Source organism: Herpailurus yagouaroundi, unplaced genomic scaffold (genome assembly GCF_014898765.1).
Source record: "Herpailurus yagouaroundi ecotype Mexico unplaced genomic scaffold, PumYag 161, whole genome shotgun sequence".
In the NCBI taxonomy this organism is placed as follows: Eukaryota; Metazoa; Chordata; class Mammalia; order Carnivora; family Felidae; genus Herpailurus; species Herpailurus yagouaroundi.
In genome coordinates this window covers 4,415,819-4,440,856 of record NW_024412402.1, presented here as the reverse complement: position 1 = coordinate 4,440,856, position 25,038 = coordinate 4,415,819, and the positions used below count along the sequence as shown (strand labels likewise).

The following is a 25,038-nucleotide window of genomic DNA, read 5'->3' as shown; positions in this document are numbered from 1 at the left end:
CGTTCAAATCACCTTTGTGGTCCCTCAAACCCTCCACCCACCCCAAGTTGAGAATTTATTTGAAAACTGTTACGGGTTGGTATTACTCCTAGGCATCTGGCAAAAACAAATGGAAAATTTCTCCAGAGAAATCGATTTTTAATCCAGGTGTCAAAGAACTATGACAAATAAAGTTCTACTGAACAAGAAGTTATAATAAAAACAAATCACAAAGCACAGAAGAGAAGCAGACTTAAGTGAGAACCAGCAGAAATAACAACAGAAAGCTGACCTGCAAAACTTTATTTATTAGGAATTATTAAAATAAGAATATAAAATAAATGATAATTTTAAAGAAATAAAGAATTGAAAACATGAATAAGAAACAAGAGCCTAAATAATCCATTGAGTGAAAAGGAACTTGGAGAATGGGAGGAAATATTTGAAAACCATGATCTGAAAAGAGGTTCAGTTCCACAATATATAAGAAACTCGTCCAATTCAATAACAAACTGGTTAAAAAAGGACCAAGAACTTGAACAGACCTTTTTCTAAAGAAGATGCATGCTTAGCGAACAGGTATATGAAAAGATACAGTGTCACTAATCCTCTGGTAAATGCAAATAAAAACCACAATGAGCTATATGACCTCATTCTTGTTAGAATGGCTATTACCAACGAAAAAACAGCTGGTGTTGGCAAGAATGGTTTGGAACTTTTGGATACTCTAGATGGGAAAGAAAAATGATATGGCCACTGTGCAAAAACAGTACGGAGGATCCTCAAAAAACTAAAAGTAGAAGTACCATATGATCCAGCAATCCAACTTCTGGGTATTCATCTAAAAGAACCGAAACAGGATCTTGAAGAGGTATCTGTACTTCCATGTTTATTGTAGCACTATTCACAGTAGCCAAGATGGGAAACAAGTTAAGTGTCCATTGACTGATGCATGGTGGGGGGGAAATGTGGTATATACGTAGAATGGAATACTCAGTATTAGAAGGAAATCCTGTAATAATGTGACAACATGCATGAGCCTTGAGGATAGGCCAAATGAGCTAACCAATTAAAGATGGACAAACACTGGCTAATTTGACTTGTGTGAGGATTCTAAAATAATCAAACTCATGGAATCCAAGAATAGAATTGTGGTTGCCAGGGGTTAGGGAGAGGGGGAAGTGAGGAGTTGCTGATAAATGCATATAAAATTTCAGTTGTGCAAGATGGGTAAGTGCTAGAGTGCTACTGTAAACATTGTGCCTATTAACGATCCTGTAGTTTACACTTAAGAGTCTGTTAAGAGGGTACGTCTCCCATGTGTTATTACCACGATAAAATAGAAAAGCTAAAAGGAAAAAGGAGTGAGACTACAAAAATGGCCCAGCAGATTTGAAAAAAGAACCAAACACAACTTGTAGAAGTGAAAGTGAACAACTGATATTTAAAGTTCAGTGGCTAGTTGAAACCGCCAATTAGACGTGTTAATGAGTAAGTTAGATCGATTGGAAGAAATGAGTAGGAATGAAGTACAGCACGACAAAAAGGAAATAAAAAGAACATATGAAGAGATTAAGACACCTACCTCTGGTAGATTTGACCGATCCAGTGTTAGTCTAATCAGATTCTAGGAGATGATAGAGTGGGGAGAAGGCCGTATTTGGGGAAATAATGGTTAAGAATTTTCCAGGATCCGTGAAACCCAAGATCCTAATTCATAGATTCAGGGAGCCTAACCTATCCTGAGCTGGGTAAATAAAAAGGAATTAGTGAAACTACATAGAACACTAAGTGTAAAGAAGATCTTAAAGGTTGACAGAGAACTAATAGAATATATCTACAAAGGAGTATTAGACTGACAGAAGCCTTCTTAAAATCTGGCACATTAAAAAAATATATATATATATTCAAAGTTCTTGGAGAAAATGGCTTCATCCTAAAATTGTGTACTCCGCGAAATCCTCTTTTAAGACGAAGCACTAAATAAGACTTTTTTTTTTGGACCAAAAAAAGAAAAAACCCCAAAAAACAAAAAAGAGGGAATTTGCCATTAGCAGATCTTCAGTAAAGACACTTATAAAAGATAGCCTTAGCTGGAAGCCAAGGTAATTCAGAAAGAAGCTCTGAGCTTCTCTAAGGGACCTGAGCAAGAGGATGGTTTACACAGGCATATGTTGGAACAAATGTTGACCAAATGAAGCAGCAGTGATTGCTCATAATGTTCACAGGGTTAAAGACCTCCACGAAAGAGGTAAAGGAAGTGTGTAATTGCTTCATTTTGAGGAATGTGGACTTAGTGACACGTGGTGTATCTCCTACTCTTCTCTTCTGATAACTACCCTGTATTGAGTCACTCTGTTCCCGGTGCTCCCAGCACTTTCCCATGTATTGTCCTCACACAAATCTTAGAAAGTAGACCTTAGCATTACCCTCACTTTACAGATAAGGAATTGGACAGTGTTGTCGCTAGACCAGGGTACCTACCAGTGTTAGTAAGTGGAGGAGCCCAAATTTGAACCTGTGCCCCTCTGAATGTGAGGCCTATTGTTTTTCCACTACATGATGCTGTTTTCCTATTGATCGTCTACCTACTCTTAGTCCAGAAAGCATGCATTTTTTTTTAGGTAGAGCGCTTCTCTTCTACTTAAAGAATAAGAATGTTTGGGTTTGTTAGGCACACAAAATTGCTGACAAACCTGTCCAGGCAGTTCTGTGTTTGACTTTAAATCTTCAGTGTTCTCTGTGAAGCAGGCATGTTTTTGTCTTTTGATTTGAAATGTCTGTCCCTAAGATTTGCCATGCTGATAGTCTTTGCCTTTCTCCTAGGGCTGTGTGCAAGAAGTTTGGGCTGCATGTGAGTCGGATGATGCTGGCCTTCTTGGTTCTTAGCACTGGCATGTTTTGTTCATCATCAGGTAAGTAAACGGTCAGGGGAAGTTGTAACAGGTCCACTGATCTTTCACAGCTGAGCTGAAAGGAAGACTTTGTGTAGGTGTAGGTTACATTGTATAGCATATCAGTAGTTTGCAGAGCACCGTTATCTGCATGATCTTCATCATCCTTTATGGCAGTCCTGTGTTAGTATGATAAATATTTTCCCATTGTGCAGATGAGGACTCGGAAACTTAAAAAGGTGAAAAGTTATTTTCACCATACTGCTTTCTATTACATGGTTGTAGATTTTTTGTTTTTGTTTTTGTTTTTTATCACTTCCTCACAAGGCTGAAAAACACCTGTTGCCTTTCCCTGCTGTTAGGGGGAGAAAAATAATTTTGTTTTTCTTGTTTGTGTGTAAAAACCCTGTTCTTTATGGTTCTGCTTTCTGTTTCTTATTTGCGATGTATTCTGTAAAGGCATACGTCCTCCCTGTTGGGCTTTTTTTTTTTTTTTTTTAAGTAAACTTAAAGAGAAATTACAATATTAGACTGGTGGCTTACAAACTGTGCTCCGTTGAACACTTGTGTTGTCTGAGCTGAGTCACAGTGGCCTATTGCCAAAAGGTAGCCTGTTTCTGATGCTCTGAAAAAAAATTAAGCTACTAGTTATAACTATGCCAGTTTTAATGTCTGCTTATGTATACCAGAATCTAGTATATACACTAAATATACACACAAAAATAGCTTCCAGCACAAAAGTATGTACTTTGTCGACTGTATCAAACTTTGTGTTCTGCAGGGACCTCAGGATTCCACAACTGAATAATTAAAAAAAAAATTTTTTTTTTAAAATGTTGTTATTACTTTAGAGAGACAGAAACAGAGCACAAGCCAGGGTAGGGGCAGAGAGAGAGGAAGACCCAGAATCGGAAGCAGGCTCTAGGCTCTGAACTGTGAGCACAGAGCGTGACGCGGGGCTCAAACCCACGAACAGTGAATAATTTTGAATGTCACTGCTCTAAACGAGACTGTGCTGTTCCTTCTGAGCTGGCAGAGGCCTCTCATTCCTCTGCTCCCTTTGTTCTCTACATTGGCAGCTGTAATTGATAGCTTTGGATGGCATCAGTATTATTTAGCATTGATCAGTGAAGTTGTACCTTAGGTTTTTTTAGTTATTTTGCTATTCCTAAAACTGATTGAGTGTGGGAGGTGTTCAGGAGTGGCTTTAGCTTTGTCATCTCAGTTGAGGATATTGAAGCACAGAGAAATTCAAGGCATCCTTTTACATACAGCTTCTAAACCCTTGACTGATTTTGTGAGATCATACTGCCCTTCGTTGTGGTCCTTGCCTCATGCTGATTTTTCTTTTCTAGTGTTCGTGAAGAAGGCCTTGTACAGCCTGGAGAGGCAGATCTGCATTTTTGTGTCACCTTGTTAGAAACACTGATCAAATGTTACTGCAACAGAGACCCTGAAAGTACTCCGTCCTCTGCTGTTTACTGTAGTAAACAGTTACTTTGTTGTAACAAAGTAATGCTAGACAAAAGTAATTAGGGGACATCTAAAGGCCAAATTATCCATGTCAGTGGATGCAGGATGTGATATTTGGCCCTTGAGAAGGCTTCCTAGACTTCCTATGAGGTAAAGTTAGTGCCAGGACAGTCTCGGAAGACTACCAGAAGATAAAATTCTTCAGAAATAGTCAGCAATGGGTCTAAGTTTCTTGAAGCATATTCTCTGCCTGGAAATATAACTGGAAATCTGTAAGTTCTGGATTTGGAGTACAGGCCAGGAGAAGAATGGCATGGTTTATATTGTATAAGTAGGCAGTGTTGTTGGTACCTAAAAAACAGGAGTGAGAAAATATGAATACCCTTGAATTTCATTGTTACTTAAGGAGTATCACTTTACTACACATTTCTCCTACAGTGTTCCTCAAAACCTGTTCCTGGTGATTGACCTCCTGCAATGTGGGTAGATTTTTGATAATACCTAATCAGTCTCCTACTTTTGTCCCTCCCACCCCCCTTCTATTCCCCTTTTCTTTACCCTTGCAGCACTCCTTCCTAGCAGCTTCTGTATGTACACCACGCTGGTAGCCATGACTGGCTGGTATTTGGACAAGACTTCCATTGCTGTGCTTGGAGTGGCAGCTGGGGCTATCTTGGGCTGGCCATTCAGTGCTGCCCTTGGGTAAGAAACCAACAAAATTCATCTTCTGGTATCATTGGACACAAAGTCAATATGAGCGTTGGCTTATCTCCGTGTTCCTTGGTTATGACCTGAAGTCAAAGGAATGAATCAGACCTACCCAAATTCTGGGAGTTGGAAGAATCTGTCTCTCGGTGTTTATTGTTAGGATTAAATCTGATACCAATAGTGACTCTTAGGCATCTGCTGTGTGTTAGGTGCCATGAATCCCCTTAGAAACTTTATTCCTAAACCTTATAACAGCTTTGCAGGAGAAATCCAAGTAGTAGTGCTTCAGAAGGGAGAAAGTAGACTCCAGGAGGGTGAGAAATTTGCCTTGAAGGTGATGACTGCTTTTGGATCCAGGCCTCCCTGACCCCATCACTGATGTTTCTTCTACGCTACACTACTCGGTGACGTGCGTTTCCCACTCCCAGGCCTGAAGTCGGACTTGACCTGCAGGCTCGTGGTGTTAGCTCAGCAACTTTTCCCCAAGCAGCTTTGTTGCTCATGTTCCTTGTTTTTGCCACTTTGGCTCTAGTCTGTGCTGCATTTGCTTCTCACCTGCACTGCAGGTAATTTGGAAAAATACTGTAGTTTGATGTTAAGGTTATTGTAGTACAGCTGACCCTTGAACAGCCTGGGTGTTAGGGGCACTGACCCCCTGCACAGCCCAAAATCTGCATGTAACTTTTGACTCCCCAGAAACTTTACAATAGCTTATTGTTGACCAGAAGGCTTACTGATTACTTACTCAATTAACACGTACTTGGTGTGTGTTATATGTATCCTATACCGTATTCTTACAATAAAGTTAAGCTACAGAGAAGAAAGTGTTACTAAGAAAAGAAGATTTATTCACAGTACTGTACTGTATTTATAAGAAACAATTGGCATACATGCGGACCCACGCAGTTTAAACCCATGCTGTTCAAAAGTCAACTGTACTAGTCTATTTCTATTGTAAAAAAAAATGCCAGTTTGTTTTAGGTAGAAAGAATTCCTAATTTACTTTGCCCGTAGCCTCATCTTCAAAGGTACTCTTATATACTTTCGTATATATCTTTCTAGAAACTGTCCTCATGTGTAAAGGCACACACATGGACATCCTGGAAATTAAATAGGATTACCTTGTACCTGTACATACTTTTTGTTGTATCTACATTGGTCTTTGTACAGATGGCACAGCATTCCACTTTCTGACCCTGATGTGGCCGTTGCCTTATCGGAGAGATTTAGTTTTCAGTATTCTCCTATGATGTACAATGCTTTAGTGAACGTTTTTGTCCACATGTCTATACATTGATGGAAATTTATTGATACGGTAAATTTCTGGAATGGGGGTTACTAAGAGGATCAATATTCTATGTTTTCTTAATTGTCTTCTATTTTTATTATTTTTTAACTTTTATTTTTGAGAGAGAGTGTAAGTGGCTGAGGGGCAGAGAGAGAGAGGGAGGCATGGAATCTGAAGCAGGATCCAGGCTCTGAGCTGGCAGCACAGAGCCCAATGAGGGGCTCAAACTCCCAAACCTTGAGATCATGACAAGAGCTGAAGTTGGTTGCCCACCTGACTGAGCCACCCAGGCATCCCCTTAATTTGTCTTTTAAAGGCTGGTTTCCCCACCTCCAATCTTTGATTCTGTTTATCCTCAAAATACTGTATTCAGGATTTTGTGTGAGGCCTTCTTCTTTTATCTCAACCATCTTGATAATTCAAAACTGAGCTCACTGTCTTCCCTCCGTATCTGTTCTTTTATCTATGTTTCTATCCCAGTAAATGATACCATCATCTGCTCAGTGCTCAGTCAGGAACCTGAAAATTACCTGTGACTCTTTTCTTTTTCCCATGTCCTGTTTGTTATATCTCCTGAATATCTTGAATCTACTTTTCTTCACCTCTGCTCCTGAGTTACTATGCAGACTCCTAAATGATCTTCCCATCTCTAGGCTTGATCTCTGTAGATCTGCTTTCTATAATCAAACTAGACTTAACTTCCTAAAATGCAAATAGGATTTTATCACGGCCTGTTTTGTTTTAAACTCTATAATAGCTTCCCCGTTGCTCTGTGTCACAGAAGTTGACAGCCTGTGGCCTGTGGGCCCAGTGCAGCTGGTCTTGTTTTGTGCAGCCCGAGAACTAGGAAGTTGTTGTATTATAAAGGGTTGTTAACAACACACCCACACCCACCCACCCACCCACACACACACAGTACAGACACACACACAACATGAAACAGAGACCATATGTGGCCTGCAGAGCCTAAAATATATACTGGCAGGTCCTTTCAATAAAAAGCTTGCCAGCCTCTGTTCTATGGTGTCCAGATTCTAACATGACTCAAAAAACCCCAATCCTGCCTCCTTTTTAATTCTCCAGTAAGTAAAAGTATTTTTTTTTCACTTCCTCCATTCCTTTTACTCTGCCCCATCGACATTGAACTTTATGAGTTCCTCAAATACCTTTAGGTGGCACATATTGATTGGTCTGCCTTTAGGGGAGATCAGTGGTTTCAGGATCACAATCAGCAGTCTATCATCATTTATTGAATACTTTGTGCTACATGCTGCTGATACTGTGATAAGACAGTTACGCTTCCTGCTCTTTTGGAGCTTATATTTTAGTAGGAAAGACCGACCTTGAACAAGTAAATAGAAGTATGATGACTTACCAAAGGAGAAGTACAGATGCCATGGGAATGTCACTGGTTGGGCAGAAAAAAATGAAAACACAAAAAGTTAATGCAAAACTTAGATAATAGAATGTGGAAGTTCCTATCACAGAAGAGATGCCTTGTGGTAGCATATGACATTGCTAAGTAAATGATACACATGATAATGCTATGTAAACTCAGAGACAGGAGAAATCGGTTCCGCAGAGGAGTTGAGAGCAGAGCCTGTGGTGAATTTTGGGTAAATTGTGTCGTATCAGATTGGTGTGGGGAGGGAATTTCTTTTGGCGGGAGCATGGGTGAAGATTCTGGCTAGTGTACCAGATCTGGAGGTCCTGGGCATGAAGGTGATGGTTGATGATGTAAGAGTGGAGGTACCTCCTGAGAAAATGATGTAGAGAAAGAAGAGTAGAAGTTTGCTTTTGGGAAATAGACCGTGGTAGGGCACTATAAGGAAAAGGTGCACTTGGGAAGAGGCCAGAAAAGAGCAGGAGCCAGGAAGCCTAAAGAGGACGAACAGATGCTTTGTGTCAAGTGCCACAGGAAGACCAAGGTAGATGGAAGTAGTGAAGAGATTCGGGGTCTGGCTGAGGGGAGGTGCCTGTTGACCTTATGTCATTCTCCCTGCCTTAAAGCCAGGCCTTCGGGAAGAAGTGGGGAAGGCAGCTTGTGGAATTTAAGTGAAAGGGAGAAGAGCAAATGGTATTGGAAGGGGATGTATCAGAACTGACTTACTCAAGTTTGTAGTGTTAGCAGAATTTTTATAAATCATGGAAGAGATTTGTATTTATTCATTTGGCAGGGTTGGTGTAGGACCACAGGGCACAGTTACTTAGAATTAATGTATTTTAAATGTCTGTCACACATGAATAGGTATAATAAGGAGCTCCTTCCAGAAGCTCAGTATTAATGTTCCTTGTGCATCATGGGGTGTGAAGTACTATCATGGGCTCTCTAAACAGAAAACTGTATTTTTGAGAAGACCTCCTCTTATATACTAGTGTTCTTTCCTCACTATAACTGCTAGAGGCATTTTTTCCCCCTGTGTTCAGCATGAAGTATGTGTGAATCAGACTTGTTTGAGTCTATGTTGTAAGTATTTAATTTCCTACTTTGTTTCTCTGTTAAATAGTTTACCCATTGCCTTTGATTTGCTGGTCATGAAACACAGGTGGAAGAGTTTCTTTCATTGGTCTCTGGTGGCCCTAATACTCTTTCTGGTGAGTTTTATTTTTTTACCTGTTTTGTTTGAACATTGTAATGAAAGCATGTTCTGATGTAGGAAAGAGAACATGAGAAGGTCATTCTGTTATTCTCAAGTTTATCCTGCTCCCCCTGGGAGAATGTTTGCAGAACAAACCCCTGCAATTGCTGTTTATTTCCTGCTCTGTTTCAGGTGCCTGTGGTGGTCATTGACAGCTACTACTACGGGAAGCTGGTGGTGGCACCACTGAACATTGTTTTGTACAATGTCTTTACTCCTCATGGACCTGATCTTTATGGTAAGGCCTTAGGGACTCTGGGGAAGGGCAGGAGATGGCTTCATTTGCCTGAACTTTGACATTTCAACGTGGTTTCTTTATTTCATCAAATATTCTTTGGCAAATACAGCATTTCTTTGCTGGTATTCTTTTTAAAAAAGAAATGACATTCAGCTATAGCACAGCGATGATTAAGTAACCAGTAAATGTTTCTTCTTGATTCATGTGACTTCTGTTAGTCCTGTCTGTTGTTCTCGGTGTGTCGTGGTTCTTGATGCTACTTTTTAAAATGAAAAGTTACTTTTTAGTCTTTCCATTAGAAAATCCGTATGATAACAAAAATAGGAAAATAAAAACATTCATAATCCTGTCATCTCCAGATAGCTGTTGTTAATATTTTGGAGTCTCTTCCTCCAGATGTCTTGTGGACATACACACATTTGGTATTAATTTTTCTTTTTAAAATTTGCATTAAGTATCAGGGATTAGGAGAGAAAGTTTGGAAAATGTATAGAAATAGCAGAGCAAATGGTGGAGTCAGCATGAGAAAAAGGTGGGTAGTTTGGCCAGCTTTAAAGGGCTGATGCCTTTAATCAGGGGAATATATTCTGCATTTTACCTCCATCTCCCTCCCCTCCCCCCACCCCAATGCCTTCTTTCAGCCAGCACTGAGCCGGTTTTATTTGGCCCCCGAGGGCATTTGTGTTGGTGACAGCTATGGAGGATTGTCCTAGAGATCTTCCTGGTCAGATCAGCCAAATCAGTAAACCTCTTTTGAGACCATTTTTCATTAAAATAAGTGTAGTTTCTTCTGCCTTAATTTTCTGAAGGTCTTGAAGAATTTTTTAATATGTAATTGTCCTGGGGCTCTGCTGTGAAACAAGTTAATACTACCCCTGTGTCTTACCAGTTTAAGCCATGCCCGTCACTTTCCTGTGCCACTTTGTCCACAGGACCAACAGATTTGATGATTTGAAGTAAGCATACAAATAAGATTTAATTGGACCTGTCAGGATTTGTGGAATATTGTCATTTAGATGGCAGTAGGTAATAGGTCATAATAAACCGTGTTTTGTCTAGTGACTTGAATTTCCACACTGCCTTGTTAGAGAATAATTGTTAAGTGTAGGAATTTTAATGTTTTTAAAAGTTTATTTAGGTAATCTCTGCACCCAACGTGGGGTGCAGAATGCACAACCTCGGTATCCAGAGTCACACACTCCTCTGAGCCAGCCAGGCGTTCCCTAAGTGAATGAATTTAAAAAGGCTCTTTTAAGACTTCAAGATCCCCAAAATGTGAGAAAAGCCCCAATTTTAAGCTTTCGCCTCTAGATGTCTCCCTTTAGCTGGAGAGAGTTTGTATGTTTTTAATTCCCCCTTGTTTTAGGTTACTTGTAACATTTTATTTGATTGTGTAAGACCATAGAAGAAAGACTGTCCTTTTAGACCCAGATTGCATGTTAGAAACTGATTTACATGGAATCTATGGAAGCAAAATAGCCGTTATGTATAGGTGAATAAATTGTTAATTTGAGTTTAATTTTGGGAGACTGTCTTCACTTTTTAAAAATTATTTTTTATTTTTAGAGAGCACCTACATGAGTGGGGGAGAGGGGTGGGCAGAGGGGGAAAAGAGAGAGAATCTTAAGCAGACTCCGTGCTCAGCATGGAGCCCATCTCAGGGTTCAATCCCAGAAACCTGGGATCATAACCTGAGCCAAAATCAAGAGTCAGACACTCCATCAACTGAGCCACCCAGGTGCCCTTGGTTCACTTTCTAAATAGGTTATTACATAGTGGTATTAAAATAATTTTTTTAATGGTTATTTTAGAGAGCGCACATGCAAGCAAGCAGGGGAGGGGCAGAGAGCAAGGGAGACAGAGAATCCGAGCAGGCTTCAAGCTCTGAGCTGTTAGCACAGAGCCCAATGTGGGGCCTGAACACATGAACCGTGAGATCGTGACCCTAGCAGAAGCTGGATGCTTAACTGACTGAGCCACCCAGGCGCCCCATCAAAGATTGACTTTTTAATAGATGCTGTACAGTTATCAGAGAGTAAGATAGCATATGTTTTGTCATGGAAGCTTCAGCTGTTTCACTCTACATACATGTTGGACCCTATTGGGCATCATTTTGACTATTTTGTTAGACTTGACTGCTCCAAGTGCTTCATTACCTATTGTAGGCATAGGTTTCTTCTCTGAAAGTTACAAATGCATCATGCTGATAGTTTCTACATTCATGTCTTAGTGCTGTTTTTTGGATGTAAGAGCAAATAAGCCTATAATACTTAAACAATTAGTTAAATGGACTTGAGTTAAAGAAACATGGACTAAGCTGCCTTTGAGCATTTGTGTCCTCATAACTTGCTGTCCCATACGGCTACAGTCACACGAGCAGATAATTATAGTCAATTGTGTTACGTCCTATAGTGGAAAGATGGGGAATCACAGGAGCAAGTCCATCTGGTGGTAGCAGAAGGACTTCTTGAGTCAAGCCTGGAAGGAAGAGTAGATGTTTGGTGAGTAGATTTTAGAGGGGGTATATTTCAGACAAACACAATGTTCAGGGTAGGGACTGCAGAGACACAAAAAAAAAAAAAAAAAAAATAAAAAAAAAAAAAATAAAAAAATTGAATATTGTGAATTTTTTTTTTACAGCATTAGCTAATTTTAGATAGAAACTGTACAAACATGAGCAACATAAATTCAGTTTCTCTGTTGTGATTATAATATAAATATTTACTCCATTATTCCTGGTTTTCACAGGGACCTTTCTATACTTGCTTGGCCAGAGAGCATCTAGGAATGACATATTCCAGACCTGAGCTGGCTCTTTTGAAGCCAGGAGAAAGAAAAAGAGTACTTTTTCACAACTACAAATTATAATTGCTTCTGTTTATCAAATGCCTGTTCTATACGAGAGATTTTATATAACATCATCTTCTCCTCACAAAAACGTTGTGAGAGAGGCATTATTTATGCTTATTCCCAGCTATGGAAACCAAGGTGGAAATGCACATAAAACCAAGGGACTTGCACATAATTAATAGGTGGCAGAAATGGGATAAGAGCCCAGGGCTGTCTGATTCCCAAGCCTGTGTTTTTTCCACTGAAAACCGCCTTAGCAAAACTCTGGAGTTTGGCGTTTGAGACTCTACAAGAGAATAAGCAAAAACAGAGTGTGAGTTGGAGATAGAGGAAGATAAGATTTGATCTAAAGAAGGGGCAGGAAGTTATGCCTCTGAAGGCCCACACACTGGGCTTGGAGGGTGATCAGGAAGCCTCAGAGAGCTTCGATGGCACAGTGGTATGCACGCTGGCAGGCTCTCTTTCACAGGGGAGCATTGCTCCATGCTTGTTAAAGAAAAAGAATATTTGGACAAGGAAAAAAATACTTGGCATTTAGGAAATTTAGTGTAGACATAAAATTGCAAAGTCATAGGCAAAGCATCTCTTTGGTGTCAAAGATCAAGAGGTGAAATTTAGTGTTGCAAAAAACAAAGTGACTGGTCATGGCACTGATTTTGCTTCTTACCCTTGTAACATTTGGCGTTGGCAGATGTCGGGGTTGATAAGTATTTTTATGTGGAGAGTGAAGACTGGTGCTCTCTGAGGAGTTGAGGCCTGGAGAAGGCATGGGAGGGTGGGTATGAGAAATGCTCTTCCTTCAAAAACAACAGTGGGTCGGCTCAACGATGCCACTTTGCAATTTAGGACGTGATCCCTGCCTGTTGATGTGTTCTATCAACATCTGTCACATCACTGGACAGGAAATTTCAGAAGGCAAAGGCGAATGGCCTTTATTAAAGGCCCAAAGTTTTCCATTTGTGCAGGAGCAGAGGATGAGGCCCCAGTGGAGTCACTCAAGAGCTGACTGGTGTCAAGATCTGTTCTAGGGCTTTCATTGTTTTGCTGATCATTTTTGTTGGACCTTGGTGTCTCTTTGCTCTGGGTGTTGTAAATTTGACATTTATAAGGATAATTTACTACAATTTAGTTCTTAAGGTTTTATAAAATTATACGCCTATAAAATAGCTTTCTTTCATTCAATCGGTGGAACAGTAAACATTATCCCTTCTTCTTCTGGCCTCTTTGAAGGTTCCCTTTAGCTCATTTAAATGAAAGGAATTGGTGCGTCATTCCCTACAGAGACCCTGCTTCCAGCTTTCACTGCACACTTTGCACCAGTTAAATGCGTAGCTTGTCATTCTGACACTTTTTTTTTTTTTTCTGCATAGTTGAGCTTTGATAGTTTCTGAGAAGTGGCATCAAATTACCTCCCTGGAAAGAGAGGAAAGTTTTTACTCTTTTTTCAAGGCAGGTGTCTGATCGTGTAGGGGAGGACACTGGGTAAGAGAATTCCCTGTTTTTGTCTCTTTCTGCCCTTGTTTTTTAAGACTGTTGTGACTTGAACCTTCCCTGCCTTTGGCTTATCCTCCAATTTTTGCCTTGTTCTTCCAGGAAGCGATAGTCTATTATGAAATGTTCACAGCCTAGCTCTGAACTTGATCTATGAGTTCCTAACACATAAACATAGTTGAGTTTACCAGATTGATGCTTTGGGTTCAGAATTTCAGAGTATAGTACACCTAGGTAAAAAGGTAGTCAGCCCAAGCGGGAGGGTATAGTCAGTTGTGGTAGAGACCAATATTTGCTGGGAATAAAGTGCTTTCCTGAAAAAAACAAGTATTTGTAAGGAGCAAAGAAAGGCTTTTTTTTTTTTTTTCTTTCTATAGATGCTTATTAGGATCTATAAAAGATGATATAAAAGATGATCTCCTTTCTCCCTAGTCACTCTGGTTTTTCTTCTCAGGCTCAGATTTCCAGAATTTGGTTGGAAAAAAGGAGGGCCAAGGTTGACAGCCCTGCTTCCACACTGGTGGTCAGGAGAAGATGATGCAAAAAACTACCTTTCTGGGAACTGGACTCCTAAGAGACTCAGTTTCAGAAATGAGTTATTACATACTAAAATCCAGAGAAGATGGATATTTCTTTTTGAAAATCATCACTTTTTTTATTTTTTTTATTAAAAAAACCTTTTTTTTAACGTTTATTCATTTTTTGAGACAGAGAGAGACAGAGCATGAATTGGGGGAAGGTCAGAGAGAGAGGGAGACACAGAATCAGAAGCAGGCTCCAGGCTCTGAGCTGTCAGCACAGAGCCTGACATAGGGCTTGAACTCACAGACCGCGAGATCATGACCTGAGCTGAAGTCAGACGCCCAACCGACTGAGTCACCCAGGCACCCCGAAAATCATCACTTTTCTATAACCCCAAACGGGTATTGGTAAAGAATATGAATGTCTCTATTGAACTTGGCCTGGGACAGGAGCTCTGTTCATGAACATCGCAATCAATGTGTTTAGACAGGAAGGAGTGAGCCTTTGCAAAAGGTGACATACAGTTGAAGTGGAGTTTTACTTAGGGTACCCCACCCTCCCTTCCCCTAAATGTTTCTAGCATTATGGGTTTGGTTTCTAATCTTATTTTGCTGTGCAAGCTGCAAAAATGTCAGGTTTTTCTGACTGTTCCTCTGCCTTCTGATTACCCTTTTAAGCAGTGCTGATTGCAGGAAATTGCTGTGGTGCAAGGCGGGTGTCACAACATGCAGTGATTAAAACCCGCATGTGTCATTCACTGCCTGATGGAAGTAATCACACAGAGGGGAAGAGCAGATAAAGAGCCTGCTAAATGTGCATGGGGGGCCGGTCCCGCATTTGGGTTCAAGGATTTTGAGTTAAAGAATCGAAACTGGTGTGGGTAAGGCTTGTGTTTTCATTTTGTTTCGTTCTGAGTCCTCAAAACTTCTAAACAGGATCTGGGGCTCTGAACATTATTTTTCTAAGGAAAACAAATTGTTGCTTTTTACCAAACACAGGGTCCCATGACAGTAGAATAGTGGTTAAACATATCAAGGGCCAAGAGACTGGGATGTAAATGGAATGAACGGGTGAGAATAAAAGGGGAAAGGCCTGAGTAGCTCGGTCCTACAAGACGGTTCCCACTTGGCTCTGCCACAGCCACACCCCAGACATCAGTAACCGGTCCAGATTGTCCCTTCCGACCAGCTGTAGATGGGAAGTTCCAGCAACCCCCTCTTTGGGTTCGCTTAATTTGCTAGAGTGGCTCACAGAGCTTAAAGAAACATTTACTTAAGTTTACCAGCTTAGTGGGCAGGGTATTATAAAGGATACAGAGGAATAGCCAGGTGGAAGAGATGCATAGGGCAGGGAGTGTGGGATGGAGCTCAGAACTCCCATCCTTCCCAGGTGTACACACTCCTCACGCTTCTATGTGTTCATCAACCTGAAGTTCTCTGGACCCTGTCCTTCTGGGTTTTTATGGAGGGTTCGTTACACAGGCATGATTGCTGAAATCCTTGGCCGTGGGTGTGACTGAACTCTTGCCAGCCCCTCTTCCCTCCCTGGAGGTCAGCAGGGTGGGACTGAAAATTGTAACCGCCCCATCAGGGCAGTTAGGTCACACAGTTGGTTCTGGCCATCCGTCCCCATCCTTCGCCCCCACCTGAGGGCTTTCCCCAAATCTCCTAATTAACAGAAGACCCAGAAGACACCCTTATCGCTCTCACCACTTAGGAAATTCCAAAGGTTTTAGGAGCTCTGTGCCAGGAACAGAGATGAAGACCAAATGTAAATTACTTACTATAAATCACATTGTCACCACTAAGCTATTTAAATTATTTGCTTGTTCTGGAAAAGTAACAGATCCCATTCTCTTCCCCTCATCTGCTCTTGTGCTTCCCCTGTGTGACTGAGCCCTGGTAACTGAGTTCCCATTGTGGACTCCTTCACTTGAGGCATCGGACCATCAACATTGCTTGAACAAAGAACATTCTGAATCCAGCATTGTAAAAGATATGGAAGGCATCCACTAATTATTTTTTATTTGTTTCCCCCAGGTACAGAACCCTGGTATTTCTATTTAATTAACGGATTTCTTAATTTTAACGTAGCCTTTGCTTTGGCTCTTCTGGTCCTACCACTGACTTCTTTGATGGAGTACCTACTGCAGAGGTTTCATGGTGAGTGGAGTAAGGGATGGAAGGTTTCTGGGGAGGAAAGAGCAAGTAACAATGTTTACCAAGAAGTGAAAATGAATCTACTTACTCTCTTCTCCGTTTTCTTCCCATGGCAATGGTTGGCTTATCAAATTATCATTCTGTGTTGGTAGATTATTTAAATTTATGTGAAGGTTCAGTTAATAATTGCAAGTTAGGTTGACAAAGGGAGGAATTTTATATCCCTTCGAGTGAGGAAGTCAGGATAGCATACGGAACCGCACGGGGAGGCAAGAACAGTCATAAAATCTCAGGAGATGAAAGTATTTGAGTCTTGGGTCTTTTAAAGAAATGTGTAGTAATATGGATAATTGTTGAAGATAATAAGTCATAGAGGTAAATACTCCTTGGGAAATTACTTTAACCAAAAATTTGAAAACTAAACCATACAGGGATTTCCCTCAAATTTGATACTGAAGTGAGAGAAGCTTTGGACTTCCTGAGAAACATTATGCTTCTCTTTGTTCCGTTTTGCTTCTGTGTTTGCCTTATTGTGGAAGGTTTGGTTTGTCATTTATTTTGCTTGCTCTGATTCCGTAGTGCACAGCCAGTGTTTTCTCAAGTTGTCACAGATTTGGATATCTGGTGCCCATGTTTCGTTTATGGAAGACAGATTTGAGCAGAAATTCATATGAGCTTTGGAAAGAGATTTAATTTCAGACATTTCAGTCTGATTTGGATGCCATATGATCTCTCCATCCCGCCCCCCATTCTGCTTTTCTGCTATTAATGGTTTGTAGAGTTCACTGTGTTACACTATTTGAATACGAAAGCAGCCTCCAGTCACTTGTTTTGTTTTAGCATAACCATAATGCCATTATCCTAATAAAATCAGCAATTCCTTAATATCTAATACCCAGTTGATACTCCGGTTTCCTACACTGTCTGAAAAACAGCTTTTTATAGTTGTTTAAAAGAGGTTCTAAAAAAGGGTCATATACTGACTTTGATGTTAAGTTTCTTCAGCTTTTTACGAGGTTCCCCCCCTCTTGTTTTTCCTCCTGAAGATTTCTAAAGAAATCAGGTCACCCATCTTGCATAATGTCCCACATTTGGATCCAGCTGTCTGTCACCTGGGGTGTTAACTTAGTCCTGCATTCCTTGCATGTCCTAAGGATCATTTTATTTCTCTCTTTTTTTTTTTTTTGAAAAGTAACTTTTTTTTCTTTACTGTAAAGATAATTTATGCTTGTAGAGAATTTGGACATGCTTGTGATGTAAGTATAAAAACAGCATATTAAGCTGTTCTCTACAGTACGAATCCAATTTTGTTTTAAAAATGTGTAATTTGCACACATGTCCACCTAGTAAAAAAAAAAAAGAGTGCTGTTTTTTCTTTCTACTTTCTGTGTATTTTATAATAGAAAAATGTTCTTTTAAAGAGAAAAAAACCAGAAAAACATAAAGAAGCAGGAAAGTTACCTATTTTCTCATCATGTGATACAACTGTGGTTATGATTTTGTAATTTTACAGAGGACATTCAAACAGGTTAGGCCATATTTTATTTAAGTTTTTTACATGTTTGTGTAGTTTTCAGAGTGAGTGAGATGGAGTATGAGTGGAGGAGGGGCAGAGAGAGAGGGAGATAGAATCCAAAGCAAGTTCCAGCCTCTGAGCTGTCGACACAGAGCCCATTGTGGGGCTCGAATTCAGGACCTGTGAGATCATGATCTGGGCCGAAGTCGGATGCTTAACTGACAGAGCCACCCAGGTGCCCCAGTAGGCCATATTTTACAAATATATTTGCTAGCCTTGAAGATACAGAAAAGGATTTCATTTTTTTGTAATCAAGAAAATTCCAACCTAAAATACTTCTTGGAAAGATGTAAATCATAGATTATCACCTAAAATCTTAAGGTAAGATCTTAGAGTAGAAAGTTTAAAGGATAAGCCTGGTATTTCATTTGAAGAATTTTCATCCCTAAAGAGTTTCTACAAAAATACTGATAAGTTAGAAACACCAAAGTGGATCTTGATGACAATCCTGAGCTTTTCCTCCAAACTTGCTCTTTGTAGACATAACACCAGGGGACGCTGTCGATCTACCCTTTGCCAGTGATTTCTAGCACTGCTGATCATCACTCATAGAAACACAGTAGGGGATGCCTTCACCGTGGGTTGCAGGTTTATCGGTCAGTGTTCATGTGCCTAACCACAGGAACTTTCCAGCAGGTGCTTGAGTCTTAGAGCTCATTAAATGGCTTTAATTCTTTCACATGCCTTGAGTATATGTTAGTTTCAGTTTTAAGATTCAGAGTGGATGGTGTTGTGAGAGAGGAGAACAAACATCATCATTAAACTTCCTTTAAGAGTTGCTTTTATATTTGCTTTGAGACAGACTCTTTTGCCATTTATAGCTTGACAAAAAACGATGGGTTTGAGAATCCAACTTTTTCTTTCCTTTGGTCTAAATCTATTTCAACAGACTGGTATATAAGAAAGGAGATTAATCTATTAAATAGAGCATAGGAATTAAAACCCAAGAAATGAGTTTATGTTATGCTTTTGGTTAATCTCAGGAACCTTTACCTTAGTGGCAGGACTCACTGAGGAGAGAAGGCTTTTCTTCTTTATCCAATATATTAAGATTTATTACCCAGTCCCTTGACTTTGATTTGTGTTCCAGCCAAGTCCAGTATTGTGACTCACATTAGAGGCTGGCTTTCTTGGGGGAGCTCAGGAGTATATACCTTTTTCTACTTGACCCCTTTATTGCATCAGAGAAAGTGTGAATATAAAAGCTGAAACATTTTATGGGGTGCCATACACATAGGGTGTATTCCCATCTGAGATCAAGAGAACACTGAAACTAAATATGTTGTTTTATTCTAACATGGTGAAAGGTGGATGTTTTTCTCTGTCTTACAGTTCAGAATTTAGGCCACCCGTATTGGCTTACCTTGGCTCCAATGTATATTTGGTTTATAATTTTCTTCATCCAGCCTCACAAAGAGGAGAGATTTCTTTTCCCTGTGTATCCACTTATATGTCTCTGTGGTGCTGTGGCCCTTTCTGCACTTCAGGTGAGTTTCAGGGAAATGTACATTTGCTTCATTCTGTTTCACTTGTTAAATTGGTCATAAAGCTTAAAGGCAAATTACAGTATGCTTCCCCCAAGATACTTTATCCATACAATAAACCTGATAAACATATTAAAGTAACTACCATTGTTTATGTATTGCTCGCTTGGCTGTTGATCATACTCTTACGCTGATTACATATTTGCATTGTTAACTGGTGTGTTAATTTCTTTCTACTGCCAACCAGAATCCACTTGCTATTAAAGGAATTTGGTTAGATCGTTGTATAGGCCTACCACAAGATGGTGGCGCCATGGCAGAAATAATGGAACGTCTGCTCCTTAGCTATGAGATCAGATTAAAACTTTCTCAAGTGTTGGGATAACATCAGGCAGTTAGCAATATGGGACACTTTGTAATCCTGGCTTAAAACCTGTCCAGGTCAATTCTTTTTCAGAATTTATCTTGGATGTATCTGTATTTGTGGTCTCAGAAGCCTCCAGGCTCTCTTTCTCTTTATTTTTTTAAGTTCATTCATTTCATGACTGAGGGAGGGGCAGAGAGAGAGGGAGACAGAGGATCCCACTGTTAGTGCGGAGCCTGATGCGGGGCTTGAGCCCACGAACTGAACCGTGAGATCATGACCTGAACCGAAATCCAGAGTCAGATGCTTAACTGACTGAGCCTCCCAGGTGCCCCTCCAGGCTTCTTTTTGACCTCTGCTGCCATTTGCAATTGGCAGAAAAGAGTAATTAGGGAAGCATTTTTTTTCCTTAACACTTCTATAGTGCTATAATTCACAAACCATATGATTTACCCATTTAAAAAGCATAGAATTAAATGGTTTTTGGGGCACCTGGGTGGCACAGTCGGTTAAGCGTCCGACTTCGGCCAGGTCACGATCTCGCGGTCCGTGAGTTCGAGCCCCGCGTCAGGCTCTGGGCTGATGGCTCAGAGCCTGGAGCCTGTTTCCGATTCTGTGTCTCCCTCTCTCTCTGCGCCTCCCCCGTTCATGCTCTGTCTCTCTCTGTCCCAAAAATAAATAAACGTTTAAAAAAAAAATTTTTAAATGGTTTTTAGTACAGTCACAGGTTTGTGTAACTATCACCACAGTCAATTTTAGAGCATTTTTATCATCTCAAAAGCTCTGTACCCCTTAGCTGTCATATCTCCCAGCTATAAGCAACCACTAGTCTACTTTATGTCTCTGAAGATTTGCCCATGGAGTCCTAAAATACATGGTCCTCGTGACTGGCTGCTTTCAGTTAGCCTCATGTTTTTTTTTTTTTTTAATTTTTTTTTTTATTAAATTTTTTTTTTCAACATTTATTTATTTTTGGGACAGAGAGAGACAGAGCATGAACGGGGGAGGGGCAGAGAGAGAGGGAGACACAGAATCGGAAACAGGCTCCAGGCTCTGAGCCATCAGCCCAGAGCCTGACGTGGGGCTCGAACCCACGGACCGCGAGATCATGACCTGGCTGAAGTCGGACGCTTAACCGACTGCGCCACCCAGGTGCCCCAATTTTTTTTTTTTTTAATTTTTAAAAAAATGTTTATTTTTTGAGACATGTAGAGAGCACAAGTGGGGGAGGGGCATAGGAGAGAGGAAGACACAGAATCTGAAGCAGGCTTCAAACTCTGAGCTGCCAGCACAGAGCCCAGTACAGGTCTCCAACTTGGGAATGGCAAGATTGTGCCTTGAGCCGAAGTCGGACACTTAACCAACTGAGCTACCTGGGCGTCCCATCGGCATCATGTTTTTAAGGCTCATCCATGTTAGGTTTATAGTTTTAAGAAAGAATTTTAGTTATAAATGTAATTGCACTTTATTGCAGATAATAAAGTTTTAATTGTTTAAAATCACTGTCTAAGTTAGCCCTACTATCATAACAAAACCATCTTCCAGCATATTTGCCTATCATGTACCAGACTTGATGATGGTTATAATCTGACATCTAACTTAATATGTCTTTTAATACAACTACATATCATTTTCAGTGTTGCCAAATCTATACCCATTATTTGAATAGGAGTATGTTCTCAATTTGGCATAATACATAACATTATGGTATATGTAAACTACTGAACTTATATCTATGATTAGATATATAATTTATGGTAGGTTTAAGTTGCTTATTTATTTCAGGATTATAAATAATGTTAGGATGAATATCTTTCTTGAGGTATATGGATTGTTTCCTTAGGACAGATTCTTTAAAATATGAAAGGGGTTCAGACCCACTGATGGCAATAGATTTGTTGGCAATATATTTATTGATGGCAATAGCTATAGATGACAATATTTGTAATAGATTATAAAATTGCTTCCCAAAAGTAGTTCTAGTCTAGGAGGGAAAGAAAGCAATAAATCTAATGGGAAGGTACTCACAGACTGTAGAACTCATGCATACATGTATATATTGTAATAATATTCATCTAGTTTGTAAAATAGTTAAGATAATTAACAGCATTTTCCTGATATTCTATGAGAGGAATTCTTTTGTTTGGTCATGAGACATTTTCTTGATACCAACAACTTTGATGAAAGCTTGTCAGTGGAGGAAAGTAAAGATTAATACTTGTTACATCAAAATAGAGATACTGCATATATCAAAGCAAACTGCTAAAAAGCACTTTTGTTCTTATTTATTAAAAAAAATGGCTTTTGGGGTGCCTGGGTGGCTCCGTCGGTTGAGTGTCCGACTTCAGCTCAGGTCATGATCTCACAGTTTGTGAGTTCGAGCCCCGTGTTGGGCTCTGGGCTGACAGCTCGGAGCCTGGAGCCTGCTTCGTATTCTGTGTCTCCCTCTCTCTTTGCTTATCCCTGCTCACGCGCTCTCTCTCTCTCTTTGTCTCTGTCTCAAAAATAAATCAACATTTAAAAAAAAAATGTTTTTTTAAATTTTTTTTTCAACGTTTATTTATTTTTTTTGGGACAGAGAGAGACAGAGCATGAACGGGGGAGGGGCAGAGAGAGAGGGAGACACAGAATCGGAAACAGGCTCGAGGCTCTGAGCCATCAGCCCAGAGCCTGACGCGGGGCTCGAACTCACGGACCGCGAGATCGTGACCTGGCTGAAGTCTGACGCTTAACCGACTGCGCCACCCAGGCGCCCCCAAAAAAATGTTTTTTAAGCCGGCTCCACGCCCAATGTGGACCTGCCCTCATGACTCTGGGATCATAAGTTTCATGCTGTACCAACTGAGCCAGCCAGGCACACCAGCACTTTCATTTAAATATTAAAAAAAATTATTAGGACTTTCTAAGCACTAGAGAGATGTCTATATACTTTTCCTGTGAAGCTGGTGAGAATTCCTCTGGTTGGGCTGACCCGTAGATAATTTAAACAGAGCTTGCTTTCATCATTGAATTTGGAGTGGGCACTCACTGTTGGCAAATGCTCAGACCCTTGATGGGACCTCTTTGGCTGCTTCTTCCCATCTTGGTGTTAGGATGTTTTATGATAGTGTTCTGTATATTATGCAAGTTCTTTTTTTTTTTTTTTTTCAATACAGTTTTCTTTCCTTCTAGAAATGTTACCACTTCGTGTTTCAGCGATACCGTCTGGAGCATTACACTGTGACGTCGAACTGGCTGGCGTCAGGAACGCTCTTCCTGTTCGGCCTCCTGTCCTTTTCCCGCTCTGTGGCACTGTTCAAAGGTAGAGGCACACAGTGCCCATGCTCGCAAGGCACTTCACCTTGGGTTTTGCTCTGTGTGTGATTATTACACTTCAGCGTTAGCTGGGAGGAGGACTTTCCTATAAAGAGAGCCTATGGGCTTCATTTGTGATTGGGCTGTGACTTATCTAAGATCAAAGAGAAGATTGACAATTCCTTTCACAGTGATTAACTATAAAAGCTTTTTTTCTATTCTTGTGTTTTTTAATTTTATTTTTTAGAGGATGCTTTTTCATTTTGAGGAATGAATTAAAGAAGCCTTCAACATAGGAAGCAAGTTTGGGGCTCAATTCCCATGATAATACTCTTCCTATAGTCATTATTTGGGTCCACAAGATTAAAATGTGCTCAAAGAACAGAAGCGAGAAAGGCGGAAGGGTGTACAGAAGGGCAAGAAGGCAAATTATATTTGGTAAAACAGGGTCTCTGCTGTGATCATCTTCGTAACTGTAGAGACGCTGTGTGTCAAGGGAGCCGGCTTCTTGCTGCCATTGTTGGGGGCCTTCACACTCTTAAATTACACATGGATTACAGTGGGACATTAACATGCATCATGATTAAATGTTAGACTCTCATCTTACATGTCTTCAGCTTTCACAAACCTTTCTCCCTTCCAGGGTATCACGGGCCCCTTGATTTGTATCCAGAATTTTACCGAATTGCCACGGACCCAACCATCCATACTGTCCCAGAAGGCAGGCCTGTGAATGTCTGTGTAGGGAAGGAGTGGTATCGATTTCCCAGTAGCTTCCTTCTGCCTGATAAGTAAGTTGTTTCTAAATCCTCAAGGTTTTAAATCCAGGAGTAAAAATAGCAATTCTGTGGCAAAGTCTCCCTAAGTTTACTTTCATTTTGGGGTTTTCACAAAAAGTTTTTGAACAACGGGCCACTTCCGAGCTGTGAGGTCTGCACTGTGCGACCATTTCCTGTGTCCAGTAGAGTGAGCACTGTGTCCGGCTGTGCACCCTGCACTACCTGTGACTATAGACATTTGGGAACTTCTAAAAACACTCTGGGACCTAGACTCCTGCTAGTGGCTCTTTCTCAGGATTCATATTTAAATTTCTATCATCTGATATTAATCGACTTCCAAAAGTGGTCCAGAAACTCAGGCTAAAAGGATAGTTTTGAAGAAGAAATGTTGGTCATCCAATAACGGTGTAAGTTCTTTACCAAAATACGGACAGTGGGGAGAGCTGTGGTTAAGATATCTGTACCTTTATGCTGTTGTTGGATGATGATAGCATAGACTGTGGAGTTCCTTGTGTTGGCTTCATGTGGACAGAGAAAGTTCTATTTACGGAAAAGGGAAGTCAGGTTAAGATGAGTCCTGATGCGGCTTAGCCGGTGGAGGTATTTTGTGTGTAGTGCGGATCTAGTATCCGTCACTAATGATTCAAGGAAAATGGTTTTAAGTATTAACTTTAGCCTTTGCCTTTTATATTTGAAATAGTTTCCTAACTAAAGATATTTTTGACAGTTGCTCAGGAACAAAGTACGTCTCCCGTGGTGTGTTCTTACATCTTACTCTTTTCCTGTTTGATGAATTTGCTTTAATTTTGGTAAATGCCTCTGATCATGTGGTAATTGGAGACAGACTGGCATGGTTCTCCGATGTTTGGTGGTATGACCGTTTGGTTGCAAATTTTACTGCCAAGAGTTGTTGACATTGATCGAGAGACTTCTCGATGAAAGTTTCTCAACGATGTTGTACTGAGTTACGACCTCTGCCTCTCTGCTCCCTGGTGGATCGAGGTTTTAGCAGAAATATATTTTTTCCAAGTGAAATGTTTTTCACATGAATTTTGGGGGGGGCTTGTTTATTTCAAGTACATTTGGCAATATGGGCCCCCTGTGTTTTCCTTAACTCTCTCTTATTTGTGTTTCTGACAGTTGGCAGCTTCAGTTCATTCCATCAGAGTTCAGGGGCCAGTTACCAAAACCTTTTGCGGAGGGACCACTGGCCACCCGGATTGTTCCCACTGACATGAATGACCAGAACCTGGAGGAGCCATCCAGATACGTAAGGGCAACATTCTCCCGTTACTACTTT

The 25,038-nt window shown here is 40.4% G+C and overlaps 1 protein-coding gene across 7 annotated transcripts in view; it reads left to right on the top strand.

Moving 5' to 3' along the window:
* Positions 1-25,038, top strand: part of ALG9 (ALG9 alpha-1,2-mannosyltransferase) — a 97,914-nt gene that overhangs the window by 11,164 nt on the left and 61,712 nt on the right. For 6 of the 7 annotated variants that reach the window (XM_040482958.1, XM_040482955.1, XM_040482954.1 and 3 more), the window contains exons 5-13: positions 2,806-2,894; positions 4,913-5,048; positions 8,850-8,937; positions 9,114-9,219; positions 16,122-16,244; positions 19,150-19,304; positions 22,837-22,966; positions 23,603-23,750; positions 24,879-25,008. In XM_040482958.1, coding sequence (XP_040338892.1) covers positions 2,806-2,894; positions 4,913-5,048; positions 8,850-8,937; positions 9,114-9,219; positions 16,122-16,244; positions 19,150-19,304; positions 22,837-22,966; positions 23,603-23,750; positions 24,879-25,008 — 1,105 coding nt within the window. The remainder of the gene's footprint in view (positions 1-2,805; positions 2,895-4,912; positions 5,049-8,849; positions 8,938-9,113; positions 9,220-16,121; positions 16,245-19,149; positions 19,305-22,836; positions 22,967-23,602; positions 23,751-24,878; positions 25,009-25,038) is intronic. The other variant, XM_040482957.1, reaches the window with a different exon arrangement.